This window comes from Streptopelia decaocto (genome assembly GCF_964273445.1).
Source record: "Streptopelia decaocto genome assembly, chromosome: 8".
Taxonomy (NCBI): domain Eukaryota; kingdom Metazoa; phylum Chordata; class Aves; order Columbiformes; family Columbidae; genus Streptopelia; species Streptopelia decaocto.
The window spans coordinates 11,777,684-11,797,901 of record NC_138662.1 but is presented as its reverse complement, the minus strand read 5'-3'; the positions used below and the strand labels follow the sequence as shown (position 1 = coordinate 11,797,901).

Below are 20,218 nucleotides of genomic sequence, written 5' to 3'. Positions count from 1 at the left end.
GGACAGGGGGAGGGGGAAAGAAAGGTACAATTCTGTATGTCTAAGCATCATCAATTTTGACTCATAACCTCAGCATGATTTGGAGGCTTCATTTATGCTGTCTGATAACATCCTTCCAGTTTCTGAGGAAGACCAAAGAAAGATCAAAACCCTGTCCCCAGCAACACTGATATAAAAGCTGCATATCCTTCCAAAGAACCATGGTATCCACCACCAGTGACCATCATATTTTGCTTACCTTCTGTGTACCTCATTTAGTTCAGACCAGCTATATTGACCCAACTCAAAAAAAAAAAAAAAAAAAAAAAAAAAAGAAATCTTCTCACCCAGTACTTTCTCTTTGGGATTCATAAGGAAGGTGACAACGACACCACAGCAGGCATGCTGTGACAATGCATTCAACTATTTCTCTAGGAAACAGTGACATACACATGGATAGCTAAGACCGAATATTGAATGGTAACCCTTCTGAAGAGTACTTAAAACTGTAGAAAGGATGGCAGAATTGCCTTGAAATAACAGTAGAGATAAGCAGACAACCGACTAGAAGCCACTTCTGTACAAACTCAGAGTAACATAAGAAGCCAGTTAGTGTGATTAAACCAGCCAGAAGCCAGAGCTGAGAGATTTTCACCCCGGCTGCACAGAGCACAGGCACTCCACACCAACTGAACACGACACATGTAGTGAGCACGTTCTGGTCACACCACAGAAGAAAGGCACAGGCACAAGGTGACTTGACAGGAGAAAGCAATGTCGCTGGCTTGACAGCTGACGCTTTGTCCCATTCCATGATTTGTTCGAGCATGAGTAACACTGGAACCAGCCTGAGTTTAAACTGCCACTCACTGGAGGAGACTTCTCTGAAGACAGGAACAAGCCTAATGCAGTACTCCTGTTACTCTTTCAAAATAAACCCTAAGTACCAGGGGTAGATACATAATGTGCCCTTCGACTCATTTAATTTTAATTATTTATTGGTGGGGGAAGGGGGGCACAACCCAAAACCTTACAATTAATATCAAAATCTCAATTATTCTTTTACCACCCTTTTTGAAATCACTAGGTTCAGGCATACTTAGCTGGGGCAGAGAAAAGCTGTAGACAAAAGGTAAACTTAAAAGTCTAAAATAATTAATGATTAACACACCGAGATGAAGCAGGCACCTGGGGTCAGCCTTTGGGGCTCCTCAAGACAAACCCTTGAATATTGTTGAGCTGCCGCCTTCCACCAGCTTCATCAGCCCTAACAACTTGACCCAATAACCCAACAATTTCTGCCTCAACCTGATTCTCTGTTTTTCCAGTTTATGATTTTATATCTTCCACACTGGTATTTACCTCTGGAATCCTTGAGCTACTAATGACCCCATCTCAACAATTCTACCTGCAATTTGACTGTTCTTATTTTTCTGCAGACTTTCTCACAGCTCCTTCTCAGCAGCAGAAGCCAAGGTCAGGCAGGTGGGCAGAGCCTGTGATCCCAAGCCCTGCACCCTTGGGACACAAGCAGCTACATCCCTGGAGGGGGGTGTTACAGCACAGGTTACAGAAAGAAAAGATGACAGCTCCTCATGGAGTTCACATGGTGTGAACTGTGGAATTGTCATATGCAGGGACAGTGGCTGGACTCGATGATTCTTGTGGATCCATTCCAACTCAGGATATTCTATACAATTCTATTCTATAGAATTCCTAGTAAACCAAGTTCCTTTTTACACATCTTGCCCATTTCTGCATCATAAGGATGATGATTGCAAGTGTACTTATAGACATTTCTTCTCAAACAGTGCTCATCATAATTTTACACAATCCACATTCTCAGGGATACAATCTGTCTATAAGACATGTGGTCTCCTTTATCGCAGGAGCTTTCTACAAGTTTTCTAATTTTATGACATGTTTTGAAACAAATGTTTGTGATGCCAAAGGCATGTACATAAGCATACACCTCATATCAAGACACAAAATTACAAATTAAGAAAAACATTTTTTGAATGTTTCTTCTTTATGAACTTTTTTGATGTTTCTATCAGCTTCATAACCATAAAATACTTGATTTACATTCCTATGGAAACTTCTTGATGAGCTAAACATTTCTCTGGAGTCAAGCCAGCCTCCATTTATTTACAAGGTCCCACAAAAATAAATCCCAGCTTTTATATCATCTTGAGAAAGCCAATCTCTTCCACTTGGTATGATCTAGTACAAAGTGACAACTCAGCAAGACTACAGCAGTTCTAATTCTTGTTTTTCTGTTAGTGCAATGCAGTTCAGTGTTATTCCTTAAATCACTAATATAGATGATGTATTCTATCAGCAAATTTCTTTGTAAGTTCTTAAATTGCATTGGTTCTTCAGTGAGTCACCTTTGTCATTCATACTAAAATTATCTATAAAACCATATGTGCAGAGTTGTAACACATTTGAAAAAAATTAGTTTCTGAAGAACATAACATAAAACCACTCTGCAAGCTGCTACAGTAGGGTGGGTTTAAAGAGGTATCACAACAGGGTGTTTACAGTTAGAAGGTCCAATTGGAAAGAAAAAAGGCATTTCCACTTTCAGCTAACTTTCAGTAGAATACCCTCCCATGGAGTACAACACAATTTATTATAAAATCTATGCACATGGCACTTTCACCCTCAGGAGCAGCTCAAAAGAGAAGATGAAACTGAAGCTAAAGAAGGAAAAGAAGTTCTGAAAAGCAAACCAAAGACTACTACAGCAGGTCAGATTCATAAAGCTTAAAACCACTTTTGATGACTACAGTAATAAAGAAGTTTGTTACGAAGAAGCTAGTCAATTCCTTCAAAGCATCTGAGAATCTATCACAGGTAGAATACCTGCTCTGATGGACACAAATCAGCTAAGACAGCACTCTCATATTTCTAGGCCCCCTCAACATGCTTGCTACCATTAGCTGTCAAGTTGTACCCATAGTTTTCCTTCAAAAACTGATTACATTCAGTACTGGATCCACTACTGAGAATCCACTCTTCTTAATCAGCAACTACAACTTGAACCAACTTTTTAAAGTCTTACTAAAAAGTATTTGTTAGATTCCCCAAAAACCGCATTCTAGAGGAACACGTATATGTGAACCACACTTCCCTTCTAAGCAGAAAGCAAAGAAACTCCTAAGGAATTTCATTAAACATATGGGATAACGTTTTCTTCCTCTAAAATCCAAACTCTTTGAAGCATCATAACATAGACAACTGGCCAATGAACACAGAAAATGCAAGTCTGCTAGACAACAGCAAACAAGAGGTAGACTAGACAATTCCCAAAGGGAAATGTTACAAGATGTTCATTACCTCACTGCAAAGTGCCAGGTGTTCTAAATAAAATTTCTCTCTCTGGAGAAAATACTTCAATTTTGCAAATAAATATCTATGCTTTCCTTAACGTTTCTGAATAATAAATTATCCAGGCCTGAAACTCATTATGAATATGTCAAAACTGCCACGTACTTTGTTTTCCTAATTCAAAAATACAAGTACATAGTATAAGATTAACAGAACAAGAAGAACTGTAATTACACTTTCTGCTATATTAAGCCTGTATTTTGTACACTCGTGTTACCAATGTTTTATTAACAATACCTGTACAATTACTATTAATCTAATGTAAAGCAGCATCTGCTGCTACTTATCAAGTACTACATTTGCAAGTTTTCAGTTTGATTTTTAAAATGTTTTGTACATTTTCAGTGCCAAAATCACGCTGCTTCTAGCCACAGTATAAGTGTGTATTAATATATCCATGTCTAAAGGAATCAGGCAAACTAATCTCACATACAAAGTAAGTGTCAGACAATACTACAGAGATTGCCCTTGCATTTTAATAATCTCCTTTACTTATTTTAAACTAGCGATTCTTCATGTTAAAAATCAAGATACTTCAAATCTCTCTTCAGTACCTGATCTTCAATGAAGCACAGGTTAGTCTCAAAAGGGGAAGATGAGGTCTGACAGCTACAGGGTGCTTTGTTACGGTCTTACTGGTATTTTACACTGCCGATTGCATCACTTAAATCAAGCCTGTGTAAGATCTAGAGATATAGACTACTGTGACACTTATTGTTCTATGTGTTAGAAGTACTCAGATAAGACGTGCTATCTAGACAGATAGCTAATGTAGTGGTCAGACTCAGAGAACCAGGGCAGTACGGTTCAGAAGGGACCTCTGAGAATCAGCTGCTCTGGCCTTCTGGTGGAAGGAGAGCCTTAGGTTCTGGTCCTGTCAAGCCAAGTCTTGAAGGAAAGCTGTCTTGAAGGAAAATAACTCTGATCCTTGGGTTTTGTTGATGTTTTCGGTTTTTGTTGTTGTTGTCTTTTAGTTGGTTTGTTGTGGTTTTTTTTTTAATGTTAACTAAAATACTATGCTACAATATTACATTTCTTAAATGTGTATTTCTGTCCCTGCGAGTTAAGGAATCAGCAACACCAGATAAAGGATGAGATTAGTCAGTAGAGAGCAAATTCTTCAGGAATTAGAAAGAGAATGGTCACTGGTAACTGTGCTAGGTTACCATAAACAAAATAAATTATCCCTTGAGCATATAAAAGTTACACTAAATGCATATATCAGCATATGTCTTTGAAGATTATTGTGTTGCCTAAAAAGGAGTTTTTGCAGATGTGCAATTTGAAATAGAATAAAAATGGACTTTTAATTGAGTTGAATGAAAATACAAAACATTTCATCTGGAATCTCTAGAAGCAAGGCTCTCATGTGAACTTCAGCAGCAGCAGAAAGCACGCTTTCTGAAAGTGTTACTCCCTCATGGGACAGGCTGTGTAATGAGTCAGGCTTTGCAGAGTATTACTTGACTTGCACTAGACATTGTAAGCATGAACAAAATCTGGGCCTGGCAGCTTTAGAGACGTCCAGTCCAAAAATGCTATTTTGCTGCAAACATGATGGTGAAAACTGCTCTCTACTTCTTTGGGTTCCTCAGCCATACTGCAAAGGCAATAATCTCAGCTGCCTGGTGGCTAACAAGCCTAGGGGGAAATAAACAAACAAAAAACCACAAAGGGCAATAAGAGAACCATTGCAACACACAGAGTAAAATGTAAAAAAGGACAAAAGAGACAAGACACTTAGGACAATAAAATAAGAAATTTTAAAAAGACAAAATACACACACCAGACAAACAAGCTGGAGAAAAAGTAAAAAGGCTATATAAAAATAGATTCAAGGTAAGGACAGAAGAGAGCTGAAAACTTTAAATGTTTGTGAGAAGAGCTGATCCAAAAAGAAAAAAAATCTGGTAATAAGACATTCAAAAAACCTCATGATGTGAAAACAGAATAGAGAATAACCAGGGATGAAAGAGCAGTAATCAACCAAACAAAACCTTCAGTTAATTGTAGTGCCATTAAAAAAAAAATTAAAAAAATCTGTATTTCTAGTTATTCCTTGTAGTCAAAGACATGATAAAGACAAAAGCAAAACAGTTTTTCATTCCAAGAAACCAATGAAGATAAAAACATCAATATAAATCAGCAAAAGGAAGAAACAAAAAATAATTCTCTTGGTTCGGTGTTGCTGAATAAGAAAATATACTTTTAAAGAACCTGCTAGTTTTTATTTCACTTTCCCCCACTAAATTCACTTTTCCATATAGTAACTTGAGGAGTCAGTTCCCAGTGACACTCCTGATTCCACAGACACTGTGTAGGTGGGAACTGTCCTAATGGCAGCAAAAACAGAGCCCAAAATACAGGGACTATAAAGGTACCAGGTGCCAAATTCTAGTGCCAATACCTCAATACTGTGACAGCCTGTAATCTGCCATCAATGTTAACACTACCATTCCAACCTCCTTGTCTTCCCAAACAGTCATTTACCTTCAATGAACACCCCTCTAAAAAGACACACCATTTCATATCTGAGGGCAGCAGACTTCCTCAGTATGAGATGCTGCACACCTGACAGCATGTGATTTCCATCATTCCTCTGCTTCTATGTTCTTGGGTAACGGCTTTGGACAGCACATGTTTAATCAAGACCATAATGTTCATGTAGGACAGACAAATGTTTTCTGCAGGCTGGTCATGGCAGTACACCTACTACAAATTGTGCATGTTTTACGCACCTCAATATCTGAGGTCTCCTTAAAAGCTGTATGCTTGGAAGTCCTCATCACAGAAAATTATGGACATTACCTTATTTTAGATGCTTTCCTTAACATAAGACATGAATTTGGAACTCAGGGCAAGTAAGAAATCTGGATAATCTTAATGTTATGCCCCTTTCCACAAGCAATAAAAAGAAACTGCATGAAGGTGTCAACCCCTCCTCCTTTATGCCCTTAAAAGGGTTCAAAAGTAAACAGCGGACATCTGTATCTGTTTTTTATTAAAAAAAGAAGTTTGACCTCACACCTACCTGCAGGGCAACATGTGCATGCACAGGTTCAAACACTCACCACGCATCACTTCATAAAAAAACCTTAGACCATACTGCAATATGTATAACGTTTGTGTCCCTAGAGCTTCCATGCTCGAGTACCCTTTTGCTTTTCAGAGTGAAGCACTAGTGACAGCCTCCTCATCCTTCCAGCTGCATAGCTCACCTTGGCTTAATGCAGTCAGACTTCTCCCCAGCTCTAGTGGAAATAACGTAAAATTTCTCAAGTGGTACAGAAAGCCCTTCAGTTAGCACAGTCTTTGCTTCATTTATGTGCCTTTTCTATGTCACTTCCACTTACTAAGCATGCGCACTTGAATACATATCCATGCAGATATGCAGTCAAATTGCATTCAGCTTGTAAGAACTCCTGAATGTGTAACTCAGATTACCCAGACCATCCCTTTGACAAAGCATAAAACCAACACAAAACCACATGGAACTCATCCTATTGATGATCAGTTTCCAGGTCCAACAGCCTGGACTCACCTCCTGCCCTTTCCTATTTCCCTTCATAAGAGACCTTCAAGTGGAACCTGTACTCCCTCTCATGGTGGCTCCTTTCACCACAACTCACTCAGGTTTAGGAACCCAACAGTTTCAGATCCTCAGGCACTTTTGTCAATGAAACAGCAGTAACAATTATGAAAACTGAGGTCTTTGTGGGGAAAAGGTAGGTAACTACTCCTACATTTATACAGTCCTAAAATTACATTCAGCCCTTCGAAGGCAACCGTGAGGCTGATGTGGCCCCTGGTGAAACTGAGTTTTACACCCCTGGTTTAAAGAAAATACAATCCTTTATGTAGCCCCATTTTCTGCACAACTGTCATGAGCAGGCTTGCCGGGCTTTTGAGTAGTTCGTCTGTTGTGGTTGCCTCTAGAACCCAGCAACATTCATCTGTGTTTTTCATCAGAATCTCAATTTGAAGCAAAAATATACTTTATCAATAAAATCATCCAGCAGCTCTAAATTTTCATAATATTTTTCATTATATTCCTTAACCCAGGCAAACATTATAGCAGTGTTTCATTTACTAAGGAGTGAATGGATAAAAACAAACAAAAGAACCCCTCGTTATTCTATTTTCAAGCCTCTTGTACCTTTGTCCAATACTTTTTAAACCAAATGCTTATGATGGGTATAATTAACAATTTCTGGCTTCAGAGGCTGAAAAGAGACCAGTAATGAAGATCAGATTACATTCACAGCAAAATACACAACATTTACCCAAATTCCATTGTTGTTCTCCTGTAGAAAATATGAAAGCGCAGGTATTATTAGTGCATTAATATTTGTTAAGAACCTCTGGTGAAGGGATTATCATTATCTACTTTAGTAATATTGGATTTTCATACTACATAGGAAATGAACAAAGGACAATAAAAGAATAAGCGTAATAGTAACTCGTAATGCTCTGTGCAGTCACTGTCTACAGAAAGGTAAACTCAGTTATCTGTTAACTGTTCTGTTACAAGGTCACCTACTAAACCTGAAAGCATCCCTTTTAGTTTCTATATGGACACAAAGATTTTCCTTCCAAAAAGGTCTCCAAGACCCATAAAACAGCAGTAGAGTAATAAATGCCATGAACTTCTGTCATACTGTGTAAATACAGCATCCTACAGAGGACATGTTACCAAACAGACAGAAGGGCTGACATTAGCACAATCTTCCACAGCTCATTCTTGGGAAATTTGCTGCAAACTATCTGAACCATATTTGGTAGTGGGCACAAAAACCAGCTTTGACTATTTTTTCCATTGAAAACACAACTAGGAGAGGGAGAAAAAAATTCTTGAAAAAAAATGAAAGAGTGAATAAGTACCAGAAACACAATATTCATTTGCTAGCTACCACAATCACTACACAAAGATAGGTTTGATTTGATTTCAGATGCCATGTCTTACTGACACTGGAAGCTACTTTGAAATCTTAAAAGATTACTGCACACCCTTAGAAGGGAACTTTTTCTTCATAAATATCTGAAATTCTAGAATGGCCTTTAAGAACAGTTAACTCCAAAATATGTAATGCAGATGAAAAAGAGAGTACATACTACACGATTAACAGGTAAAAGCTTAAGATGAAATAAACACTTTATAACAAACATATTGTCAACTGCTCCAACTGTCTCAAAGATCTCAGTACTTAACTGTCCCTCCGAGAAAAAAAATTATTTGAGGACAGGAGAAGTAATAGAATACTCCTCTAAGAACAGGTAAAGACAGAAAATTGTAGGGTAAAACCATACTTCTTCCTTTAAGAACAATAACGTAGAAGATAACATGGTATTACAGCAATTATCATTCAAGCTACAGATGTGTACATATATATGTTCTCACCAAATGTACGAGTGTCATGTTCTTGATGACTTTCTCCCTTCAAGTCTATCATTTTTTTATGAGCATCAACCCACCATGGTTTGTACTTCAAAATCTGCAGAATAGCTTCATCTTCAAAAAAATCAGCTCTAGAAAAAAAAAAAAAGGTCATATGTTATTCATGTCAATTTATAGTGTATGTGGGTATACTTTACTGCATACATAGAATACACTTGATTTAGCTCCAGGCTATCTTCCATACATCATAAATACAACAAACCTGACTACTTTCTGTTCTTTGACTTAAAACCAGAAAATAATAGTAATTATTAAAAGTATAAGCACTATCTCATAGTACTCCTTACTTCCTCCACCTTTCCTGAGCCACCCAGAAAATTGAAGAGTTGCAGCATGACATGAAGGTGAAGAAACCTGACTTGTTCTGCAGTAATCTAAGGGAAAACATTCCGAAGAGAAGACTTCTCAGAGAATGTTGCTGGCAGCAAACTTGATTTTACTGGGAAGCTGTCCCACTTTAAAACTGCGTATACTTTGGGGAGGAAGGGTGTGCAGCAGAAGGGCAAAGTAGGGACCGGGACTGACTTTTAGGTAAGCCGTAGCAAGGTAGAAAAAGAACTGTACATGAATTCTGGAAGAGAGATGACCTCAGCACAAAGCCGCTGTGGTGAAAATCTCAATACAGTAACTCTGGGACAATTTATACTAAATGATTCAAGTTCTAAGCCTCCTCTTATCATTTAAGCTTTCTCTTCAAGCCAAACAACAGTACAAATACTGAGCACTGGGAAAAAAAAAAAAAAGCACAAAGTTTTTTAATACCTTCGTAATCATCATATAAAACCTGCCCAGTCTACTGAACAAAGAATGTAACTTGCTTTACCCTTGTGCTGACAGATTTTTTTATGCCTATCTTCAGTGTCTTTATAAAGTAACTTAGATATCAGCCAGTGTGCATTTTTCTCAAAGGCAACAAAATACTTCTGTGTGCCACTGTTTCTCCCTGGGCTGTCCTTCTCATTAGGGTACACAGGAAAGCGATTTCTGTTCTGAAGCCTCCAAAACACAGCCATTAAACTAAATGGTTGTAGCTCATCTACCAGGCTAGAATACAGGTTCTAAGATGGAAACTTGCAATTACTATAATCTGCATCACATTATAGTTTAGGAACTGCTTCACTTCTAGTGAAATGTACTTCCAAGTGAGGTTTCAAGAAAACTTTGCTATGTGCTACACAAAGACATGCAACTGCCTCTGGGACACCTGGCTGAGCAAAAATTCCAAGTTTGCAAAGAAAATGGGTTAAACCATTTTGCAGGAATTACTATATTAATAGATCTCACAGTTTCAATTCAGTTTACTTATCTGGAAGCTTCTGAACCTAACTTGACCTGAAATACCCCAACTTGAAAGGCATGCAGACTCATTTCCACCTTCAATACGTGAGATGAAGCACAAAGAAACAAAGTCTTGGTTTGGAACTTTTTTCCTCATTCTGCCATAAAAAAAGGTTCCATGTGATGAAGGCAAAGAACAAAGTGGCCTCCAGAAAACCTTCATAACTTAAACTCAGATTTACTTCCTCATAGCCCAGGATTGTTCAGTAATCCTTGTTTCACAAGAAGAAAACAAAGTTCTGACATCTACAATCCAAAAGTGCTGGCAGGGATTGGCTATTCAGCTGCTGGAGAGGCAAGCTATGAAAAAACATTCTGCAACAGTTCAGAGCAGGCCCTGCTTGACTACAGACTTAAGCAGTAATTAAACAGTAGAGTAATCCCAAAACAGATAAGCAATGTCTTGCGTCAGTGTCATACTTAAGAAGATCCTCTAAGGCTTGCTGTGATGAGACAAAGAAACAAACAAAGCTATTATTTTTTAAAGTGATCTTAAACCCAATTATTTATGAAAAGAAAAAGTGAATATGTTTCAAGTGAGGTACTTTTACTTGACCAGGTGAAGTAAATCGATACTCACAGGTAATGATCGGGGTCAAACTTGGCAGCCTCAGCTGCCAAGCGTTTCCTCCTACGTTCACCTACAGGAGTTTGGTCTGGATCCTTGATGTCAATAACATCACTGAGTTCATCCTGCAAATGGAACAAAAATAGTAAGACCAAGCCACAGGTATGATAAGCAAGATGCATTCAGTAAAAGTTTAGGAAAGATGCTTATCAGTATTCCATTGAAATCACAGTATCACAGTATGTTTGGGATTGGAAGGGACCTCAAAAGATCATCTAGTCCAGTCCCCCTGCTGGAGCAGGAACACCTAGGTGAGGTCGCACAGGAACATGTCCAGGTGGGTTTTGAATGTCTCCAGAGAAGGATACTCCACAACCCCCCTGGGCAGCCTGTTCCAGTGTCTGTCACCCTCACTGAGAAGAAGTTTTTTCTCAAATTTAAGTGGAACCTCTTGTGTTCCAACTTGACCCCATTACCCCTTGTCCTATCATTGTTTGCCACCGAGAAGAGCCTGGCTCCGTCCTCGTGGCACTCACCCTTTATATATTTATAAGCATTAATAAGGTCACCCCTCAGTCTCCTCCAAACTAAAGAGACCCAGCTCCCTCAGCCTTTCTTCATAAGGGAGATGCTCCACTCCCTTAATCATCTTTGTTGCCCTAGATGCACTTCAACCCTAGATGCACTTCAATCTCCCTTTCAAATCCTGCAAATTCAGGCTCCAATGTGCAAATAAAACATCAGCATTCCAAGGAAATTCAATTATTTGAAGCTCCTTAGATTTCACGGTATTATGAAGCGTGTTCAGGCCACTTTATCATAAGGCAGGTGGGTTATTTTGCATTATGATAAAATTTGCAATGTTTAACAAAAGCACACAACCACAACAAAAATAAAAGTCATAGATACTGTTCTTGTGACTTTTGAGATTACTCTCGCACTCTGAAGTGGTCAGACATTAATTAATGGACAATTGCAGTGCCCTTTTAAGCATCATTAGGTAGTGGTACATTAATGCTGATAGGAAATGTACTTCTTTACGAATTTCATGGTAATAAGCCAGTGTATATATCCTAACAGAATGTAAATACTTTCTCCATAAATAGCAATCCTGCTCCAAACCCAGAAAATACTAAACTTCATACATTTATGAGTTACAGAGTTACATGATTAAATTGCTTTAAACTTAAACTGCTTAAAGTAAGAACACTACCAAAAAAATCAGGTTATCATCCACTATTTTAATAAAATCTCTGTATACTATGAATATTATTATACTACCTGGCATGGTACAGGTTGTAGATTAGCTTCAATCTATTCATGAATTAAAGAAATTGCTGAATGCTCAAGAGCAAAGTAACTGCATTTTAAAGCTCCTATCCTATCAATTAATCCAAAAAAGCAAATTTCAGTGCATTAGCATAACTCTAGTAAATCCCCCAGATTCCAGGTGGGCAGACACCTTTAAGAACGCACACTTCAAAAGTTATTGTCCTGTGAGAAAATCAAGTCTAAAATAAGAAGTAAAAAGAGAAAATTGCCATTGAATTTCACAATGAAAAGAAATTTGATGCAGCAGTGATAACAGGACTTATCGATTAGCCAGGTTTATTTTGGGTTTTTTGGGGTTTCTTTGTTGTTGTTGTTGTGTATTTTTTGTTTTCAATTTAGTAATTTCTTTGTAATTTAAAAATAAATTAAAATTTATGGCACCTGAAGTATACTGTACATGGATGTTAAATATGTTTGAAGTCAGAATAGAAGACAATACCAAATACACAGCAAAAGCGTTAACAGCAGACTGTTAAAAGCCGGTAGACTGTTTGCATCTTGCCAGAACTACTCAGCTGGTAAGTGGTCTACCCCACACAGGCCTTTCTCTCTGTTCCTCCATAGGCCAGTTGAGCCCTGCTGGTGACAGCAGCCCACAGCCAGGGGCCATTTTTACCAAGGACCCCATTCAGCCCCTTCCTCTAACACCAACATTTTCACAGAAACAGACCAGCCTGTTGACTTTGCTACACAATTAACTCAGTCTTGATCACCCCCTACTTCTGCACAAACAAGGGTTTGTCCATACTACCACATGCAAAAAGCAGAATATTCTCTGTTACAGAATGGGATAATGGAGAAGAATGGTTATCCAATGGTCCCCTCCTGACTACAGAATGAGCCAGGAACCCTACCTAATCAGAAAGTTACCCAGAACTTTTATTATAGGAAAAGATGAAAATGCATCCACCTGCAGCCGCTGGAACACCCCTGAGCGCAAATTCCCAAATCCATAACGGTACTGCAGTGGTAGAGTGTTTTCTGCACTTTCTTTGTAAGGGGTCTGCTCTATTTCCCAGTCAAACTCTTCTTCCTCCTCCTCAGATAACTCAGCAGAGGCAGCTGTAAATATTGTATGGTCAGAGAAAGAAAATTATTACATAGAAAATACATATGCTTTAACAGAAAGGCAAACAATGGTAAGACAATAAACCTCTCTCATTTTACTACATCTTTTAAGAAATCTTATACGAGGCTGGGTCACAGGGGCAGATGCTTACATCAGCAATCCATAGTTCCTGCTCCAAACTCTCCAACTTTTAAAAATGAAGACCAGGAACACTGAAGTTATTTAGTTACTTAAAGACTGAATTAATTGTTCCACTGATTTCAACAAGACCAGAATTTGATGCTAAGAGAATCCTGACAGAAGCAAAGTGATGTTATCAAAAATTTAAGATGGGTATTAAAAATTAAACGCAGATAGTCAAACCTTCTTGTCTGTTACATACTGATGTTAAGCAAGTCATCCACTAGACCCTGGGCTTTTAATTAGCTTCTACTATTTCAGCTAAAAGTTCAGTTGTGCGAGCTTGTAGAAAGCAGAAGACTCAAATGTGTCTGTATTATACAGCCACTAGAGGGGTACAAAGATCTACAAAGGATTAGCATATGTTAAGCATATTTTGGAAAAACGTAAATGTAACTAAGCCTTTAAGACAACACGTGTATCACCTACAGCACATGTATTTTTATACCTAACCATACTTTCAGATTCATTCACATGCTTCTTGTACCTTGGATTAGGCAACAATAGAAACACTCTATTTTTCTCCATATATCACTCTTTAAGCCTATAACTATTTCATTATGTACCTATATCACAAGTTTAAGTGAGATTTTTTTGTCTTACCTATCTCTTCTACTAAAGGTTTTGCTGATCTTGATTTCTTTGGTGCTAAAAGAGATGTCAGCATGTCCAGTCCCTCAAAATATTGGCCAGGAATCTCCTTAGGTAACTGAATTGTAAAAGTTCCTTAAAATAAAAGTCAGAATACAGTTATTGCATTAAAACATCCAAGATAAAAAGAAAAAAAGTGCATTTTTCCTCTAATGAAAAAGGCTCACAGAATCTGGGACACATGCAGGTAGTATTTTATTATGCATCGCTCTCTGTGCATATTTTTAACCTTACTTCACAACTTTCACAAAAATCAAAAATTTTAACAATAAAGCATGAAAGAGAACATTTAACTAGTTCTGGTCTCTTGATTCACATTGTTTGAACACAAACCAACAGGATACAAGCTTTATTTTATTTTTAATCCTTCTACCAATCAAGCAATAAACAGAATATCATAGAAAACTCCATTATTGTCTTAAGCCAAGCATGTAATAAAGGCTTAGGAAGCAGCAAATGATAGGTTTTATTGCTACGTTTTTTTTAATTAATACATTAATTCCAGAAGGTACATATTTTATTCCAGAAATACCTTCCACTTCAAGGTGTGGAGAAAGTCTAACGTCTTCTCTCTTAAGACATAGCCAAGAGACTGCCTCAGGATTACCTCACTTCTACTCAGCACTACCTGACTTCTTTGCAGATTTACTGGCCTAATGATGTTGGTACTACAACATGCCTAGTCCCCACAGGCTCTGAAGGAGACTTGCACATAATTTCTTCCTTATTAGGACAGTCCTGAACACATCCTTTGTGCTTAACAAAGGATTTATTGTACTTATTTAGGCCAAAGCAAGATTTTTTTATACTACATAACATATCAGAAAGTTTACCTTTATTTACAGTATCATATACTTCACTTAAATTCTAAGCAATTCCAGTGTAGCAACATATAAATTATTGGAGAGACAGTAGTGTTTTAATGACATCTACACTGAGAACATCAACTAATACCTTTGTCTGTATCATAACATGCTTTTTCTCTGCCATCTTCTACAATTCTTCCAGGAAGTGTCAATCTGCAGGCAAAAAATGAGATGTCTCATTGAACGCCTGACTACTTGTGCAACTTACCATCTCAGCCCATAAAAATGAAAGGCACATTCCAAAAGTACAAAGGACCTAACTACACGACTACTATTGATACTAAGGGAAGTCACACAGTTAAATCCCAATGTACTTCAAAAATCTTTTTCTCTAACTATTGGTACAAGACAACAGCCTCTGAGATAAGAGAAAATTTGCAACTCCTCATTTCACAGTTTGGACAAGGTCACAGCCACCACAGAAATGATACCCTTGGCACTATGTGCAACACTTGGAAGATCTGCAATTTAAAAACCTCAGAGCTAACTCACAGCGACAGGAATTCTTGTACTGATATTCCAAATAACTAATTCACAGCATTCAACCAGTCCAGTAAAATCCCTTGTGGTTTACTAATGTATAATAGGGGAAGAATGTCCAATGATACAGGAAAGAGAAAATAAGGAAGGTGAATAATTTGTCAGCTCTTACATGCCAAAGGTCTCTTAACAATTTCATACTGAGATTGCTTCTTGTTCCTTTCCTACAGCACAGTGGGGAACTTGCTGTCTAGAGAAAAGATACACCTGGAACCTCATTTCCTACTGCCCAGGCTCACACAACTTTTCTTCCCTTATGTTCTTATGAGTGCATCAAAATCTACTCTTCACCAAATACACTGTATCTGGCTCTCAACAGCAACTTCCATAAATTCGGAGAATTGTCTTACCATTTTATAATTAAAAATCTATCATAAAGTAAACTTGGAAAAATATTCCTTTAAACTCCCTTTAATGTGATTTAATGCCTAAAAACAATGAGGCCAGATCCATTAAAAAAATATTTGAAAAAAATGGGCTGTCTGCAATCTACAATGTAAGAGTTGCAGATGAGGAATGTTCTGAAGAGACTAAAATAAAGTTCATTCCCTACTGGGTTTTATTTATTTTATGAAGTTCAATTTCTTTAAATCCTTCCGCTACTTGCCTGAGAAAGTATGGCTTAGCATAAAATTTAAAATCTTCCCCTTCGAAATACACATCAAACTCTGAAGCTCTGGCATAAGGTACTTTGATTATTATTGTAAGAAAATCCGGATCCTGGGTCAGCTCAAAAGCTGGAGTTATCATGATGGAATCCAGCAGGAACAGCAACCACTGGCTGTGTGGCCCTATCAAAAAAAAGGAAAACAAGAAAATATTATTGTGGTTCCCAATTTATGACAGCAAATAGTTGTCTCTTCAAAATTCTGTACGAAGAACATTCTCACAAAATTATCTTCCACATGCCAAAGAAGATACAGATACAACTCGTTCCCAGGCTGAGCAGCTGTTGTGTGTTTATTGAGTTGAATCTAGATAGGGAACACCTGGCTTGAAGAACACTTGCAAGCCAATGTACATTTCTATGGATCTTCTTATCTATTTAAACACCACACACTAACAATACAGGATAAGAGGTAACAAAAATCCACCAGCTCATTTAGACCCTTGAAGGATGACAGGCCAGCCTGCACTTTTATTTTCCCGACTCAGAGCTTTGTAACATGTAAGAGCAGCCCCAAAGCTCCCGCTCGGAGCTTCTCAGCGCTGCTGCACGTTTAGGCCCCGACACTAATTAACAGCCCCAAACTGATCTGGAGGTTCCTGGACAAACCTCGGCCTGGGGACCGCTGATATCCATCCCATAGAAATGCAACACCCCAGACCCAACCTAAAAAAAAGGTATCCCAAAAATGAAGCTTCTGTGAAAAGGCCGCCACGCACTAAAGAAAATAAATTAAAAAAAAAAAAAACAGAAAAGACACAAAACAACAACCACCAAAAAAAAAAAAACAACCCACACACACAAAAAAAAACACGAAAGCACCACAAACAGCTAGCAGAACTATTAAGTTTCTGTTGCAGCACGAGGCTGGCAGGAAAAGGAACGAACCCTTCGCTTTCCCTCAAAGGCACCACAGCAAGACATGATTTCCCTCCGCTGCTCGTTACCCTGGGCCAAAGCCCGGCCTCCAAGCCGTACCGGGGGCACACTAGGCAGCCCCGGCCGCGCCCCTGACGACCGGGGCCCGCGGTGCGGGAAGGGCCGAGCCGGGCTCCCCCAGCAGAGCCGCACCACGGCCAAGGGCCGCAAAGCGCCACCACCCCTCCCGAGGCCTCCTAGAGGAGCGAGCCCGCCAGGGCCGCGGCTGCCCACGGAGAGAACGCCGCTCCGGCCGTGCCCACCGAGACAGCGACCAGTTCGCCCGCCATCCCACCACCACTCACCGCGCGTCCCGCGGCCGTCTCCACCGCCCCGGGGGGCGGGAACGCGCATGCGCAGGCAGCCCCGGCGGGCGGGAACCAGCCCCGGCTGCCGCCCTCACGGGCCGCCCCTCTGGCCGCTGCCCGCCTTCGGAGCGGGACACAGGCGGAAGGGATGTGAAACTGTAGTACCGGCAAGCGAGCAGCCTCTGTCCCGGGCGGGAGGCTGAGAGGGGCTCCACCAGCCGTCGGCCTGGCCTCCCCTCACGGTCAGGTGGTGGCTGGGGCGCCCCGGGCCCCGCCGGTGAAGGGGATCTTTCTTTCCCTTAGATTTCTCCCCCACTGACCTTGTTTTTTAACAAAAGTAATGATGTGGTGGGCCAGACGTGGTGTTTCAAGAAACAAAAGTAGCATTTTACCCCTTAATTACTGTCATCCTGATCAAGCTATGAGAATGCCAGTCAGGATGGGGTGCGGCATGAACATCTGACAACCTCAGCTCTTTCCTCCTCTGTGATAGCCGCAGGTATTACTTAAAACTGTAAGCATCTGACACGGTCACGTACTGTATCTTAAACATAACAGGCTACTGAAAGTAAATGATGTGTCTCACAGCATGTAAGAAGTGCTTGTATGTGTAAGTAAAGCATGTAGTGAGAACAAGCGCCTCTAGAGAGGAGAGAATGGAGTTAAGAACTGAGTAAATAGGAATGGAAGGTTTGGGCCTAATGTAATTTAAATTGTGGTAAGGATAAAATGATTTCAAGAACTAAAATACATCGAAGTGGATGGCTGCAGAAATACACAGAAGAGTGACTCCATCAGCACTGCCAACAGGAATTCTCAGTTACGTTGTTTCTTCTAAGGACAGGGAATAAATGTGAACAAGATTTACAATGTGAATAGATGCAGATCCTGATGAATCAAAATAAATACAGCATTACGGAGAAAATACAACAAGGAGTTCAAAAATTGCTAAAAGCAGAAAAGTTGTTCCCCCAAATATAATGCATTTTATGCTGAGTTCCCTTCCTCCATAGATTTCATTTTCCAGGAGTTTATAATCGTTAGCAGTTTCACTTACAGAATTACTGTGTTCATGATAACATGATATCTTCATAGCTTTACTTTTGCTCCTTCTTCTTGCAGTTTCCACAATCCAAAGATAAAGAAGCTTCTAATATTATTTCTCCAGAGGAGGGAAGTATCCTGGATCACAAAGACCTTCTGTGCTTTTTCAGGTAAGGATACCAGCACGGATCTCTAGAGGCAGGATGGTGGTCTTTATAAATTCAGGATCAAAGTTGCAGTAGTCTTTACAAGAATGAAATTGTAACAGTCAGGGATGTAAATATGTAATGTGTTCCTTGGTGTTACCTTTTGTGGTGTTACCAGCTAAACAGATGTCAGACTTGCTTTGAAGTAAGTGCATGTAAAATTGGCATGTGAGAGACCAAGTTATAGTTTAGCTTCTTAGTGACTGAAGGACACAAACTGTAATATCACTACTGGTAATGCAGAGGCCCTTGTGAACCTCTGCGAGAGCCTGAGCTGCCACTGTGAAGCAAGAGGATTTTTAGATGAGTGCCCATGAAGTGGTACGGAGACAGGCACATCCGGTACAGCACGTATTTGTGGCAACTCTGAATTTTTTGTGCCAAAGCAAGTATCAGGTTTGGTAGGGTTTTACTGTAGTACGCACATTCTCAGAAAATAGCGTATGTTTATTCATTGTGGTTTTCTATAGTTTCACATTTGGTGTTGCTACTTTCTCTTAGCATGATGTAATTTATATTTTTACATCTGCTCAGAATCTGAGCTCGATGAAAACCTGAAATAGTAATTGTTCATTGCATTTGCATTGATAAAGTACATTTTGAGATGCCATTAGTGAAGGCGTGTTGTGACAGCCATATAAAATGGCCGGGCTGCCTAGCTTCACTGCCAAATTAATGCCATTTAAATAGTGAAGGACCAGCTCCTGGAAGATTTAGCCTAAAAGTAAACCTGACTTCACAAAGTAGGGCTGTGCAGCAGGAGGTTCACCCTTTTGCACGAGCTGCATCTTTTACAGTATGCTGATCCCTGACCTTGGCAAGGTCCTGATCTGCAAACACAAGCGATTTTATCCTCACAGCCTGTGTAGTGACTGAGGTGTAACACTTCCCCGCAGGCAGCACTGTGACTTTGATGGTGCTTTTCGCCCGATAGTTGTGGCACTGAGCAGTTATTTTAAAACAAAAGCAGCCAGAATACTTCTATTTCTGTCATACTCCACAGTTAAAGGTGATAAATCAGGTTACAAACCTAAGTGGATTTATTTTTGCAAAATTCACAGTGTTGCAATCTCTGCTGTTTCACAGAACATTACTGAAGTAACTTGATCAGTCACATAAGGACAACTTCAAAGCCACCCAAAGTAAGTGAATGCTTATATTCCTTCACTGTTCTACCAATGTTGCAGTTTATCCTGATACAACATGCCTTTGAAATAGGTGCGATGACAATAGTGTGTAGGCAGCTGATAAACTGGGGCTGCAGGGTGGAGGGACGCTCAGCACCAGTTTCCCTGTTAGCGCAGACAGAAGAAAAGTGCCTCGGAGACCAGTTTCTTCTCTCACCTTTTTTTCCTGCTCATCTTTCTGTGCACACTCATGCTCTCCCAGCACTGCACGCCTGCACACACCGGGATCTTTGCGTGGTGTGGAAATCAAAGAGACCTTTGAGTAAAACAGCCTGCCAGCAGCTGGGGTCCCGGAGCCTGCCTCGCCTTTCTTCCTGTAACGAGGAAACGCTCCTTGATGACTGCGTTAGTAAATAATACGATTTGTACAAAGCCTCTGCGATCCCGTTAACTCCGCGAACCGCCTCCCAGAGGTGCTGTGGCCGCCGGGCGAGTGCCGCAGGGGCCGGTGCAGGCTGGCCCCTCCGGCGGGGCCGAGGAGAGGACGGGGCGGCTAGTCCAGAGAGTACGGTAGGGC

General features: G+C 39.8%; 1 protein-coding gene across 2 annotated transcripts in view; it reads right to left on the bottom strand.

Annotated features, from left to right (window-relative positions):
• SHQ1 (SHQ1, H/ACA ribonucleoprotein assembly factor) overlaps nt 1-17,245 on the bottom strand; it is a 46,108-nt gene extending 28,863 nt beyond the window's left edge. The window contains exons 1-7 of one of the 2 annotated variants that reach the window (XM_082059877.1): nt 17,220-17,245; nt 15,979-16,162; nt 14,920-14,984; nt 13,918-14,040; nt 12,976-13,127; nt 10,746-10,858; nt 8,771-8,898 (exon numbers count right to left, since the gene is read on the bottom strand). In XM_082059877.1, coding sequence (XP_081916003.1) covers nt 8,771-8,898; nt 10,746-10,858; nt 12,976-13,127; nt 13,918-14,040; nt 14,920-14,984; nt 15,979-16,121 — 724 coding nt within the window. In that variant the 5' untranslated portion in view covers nt 16,122-16,162; nt 17,220-17,245. Of the gene's footprint in view, nt 1-8,770; nt 8,899-10,745; nt 10,859-12,975; nt 13,128-13,917; nt 14,041-14,919; nt 14,985-15,978; nt 16,163-17,016; nt 17,124-17,219 lie in introns of those variants that run through there. The other variant, XM_082059878.1, reaches the window with a different exon arrangement.
• Nucleotides 17,246-20,218: the final 2,973 nt, after the last annotated feature.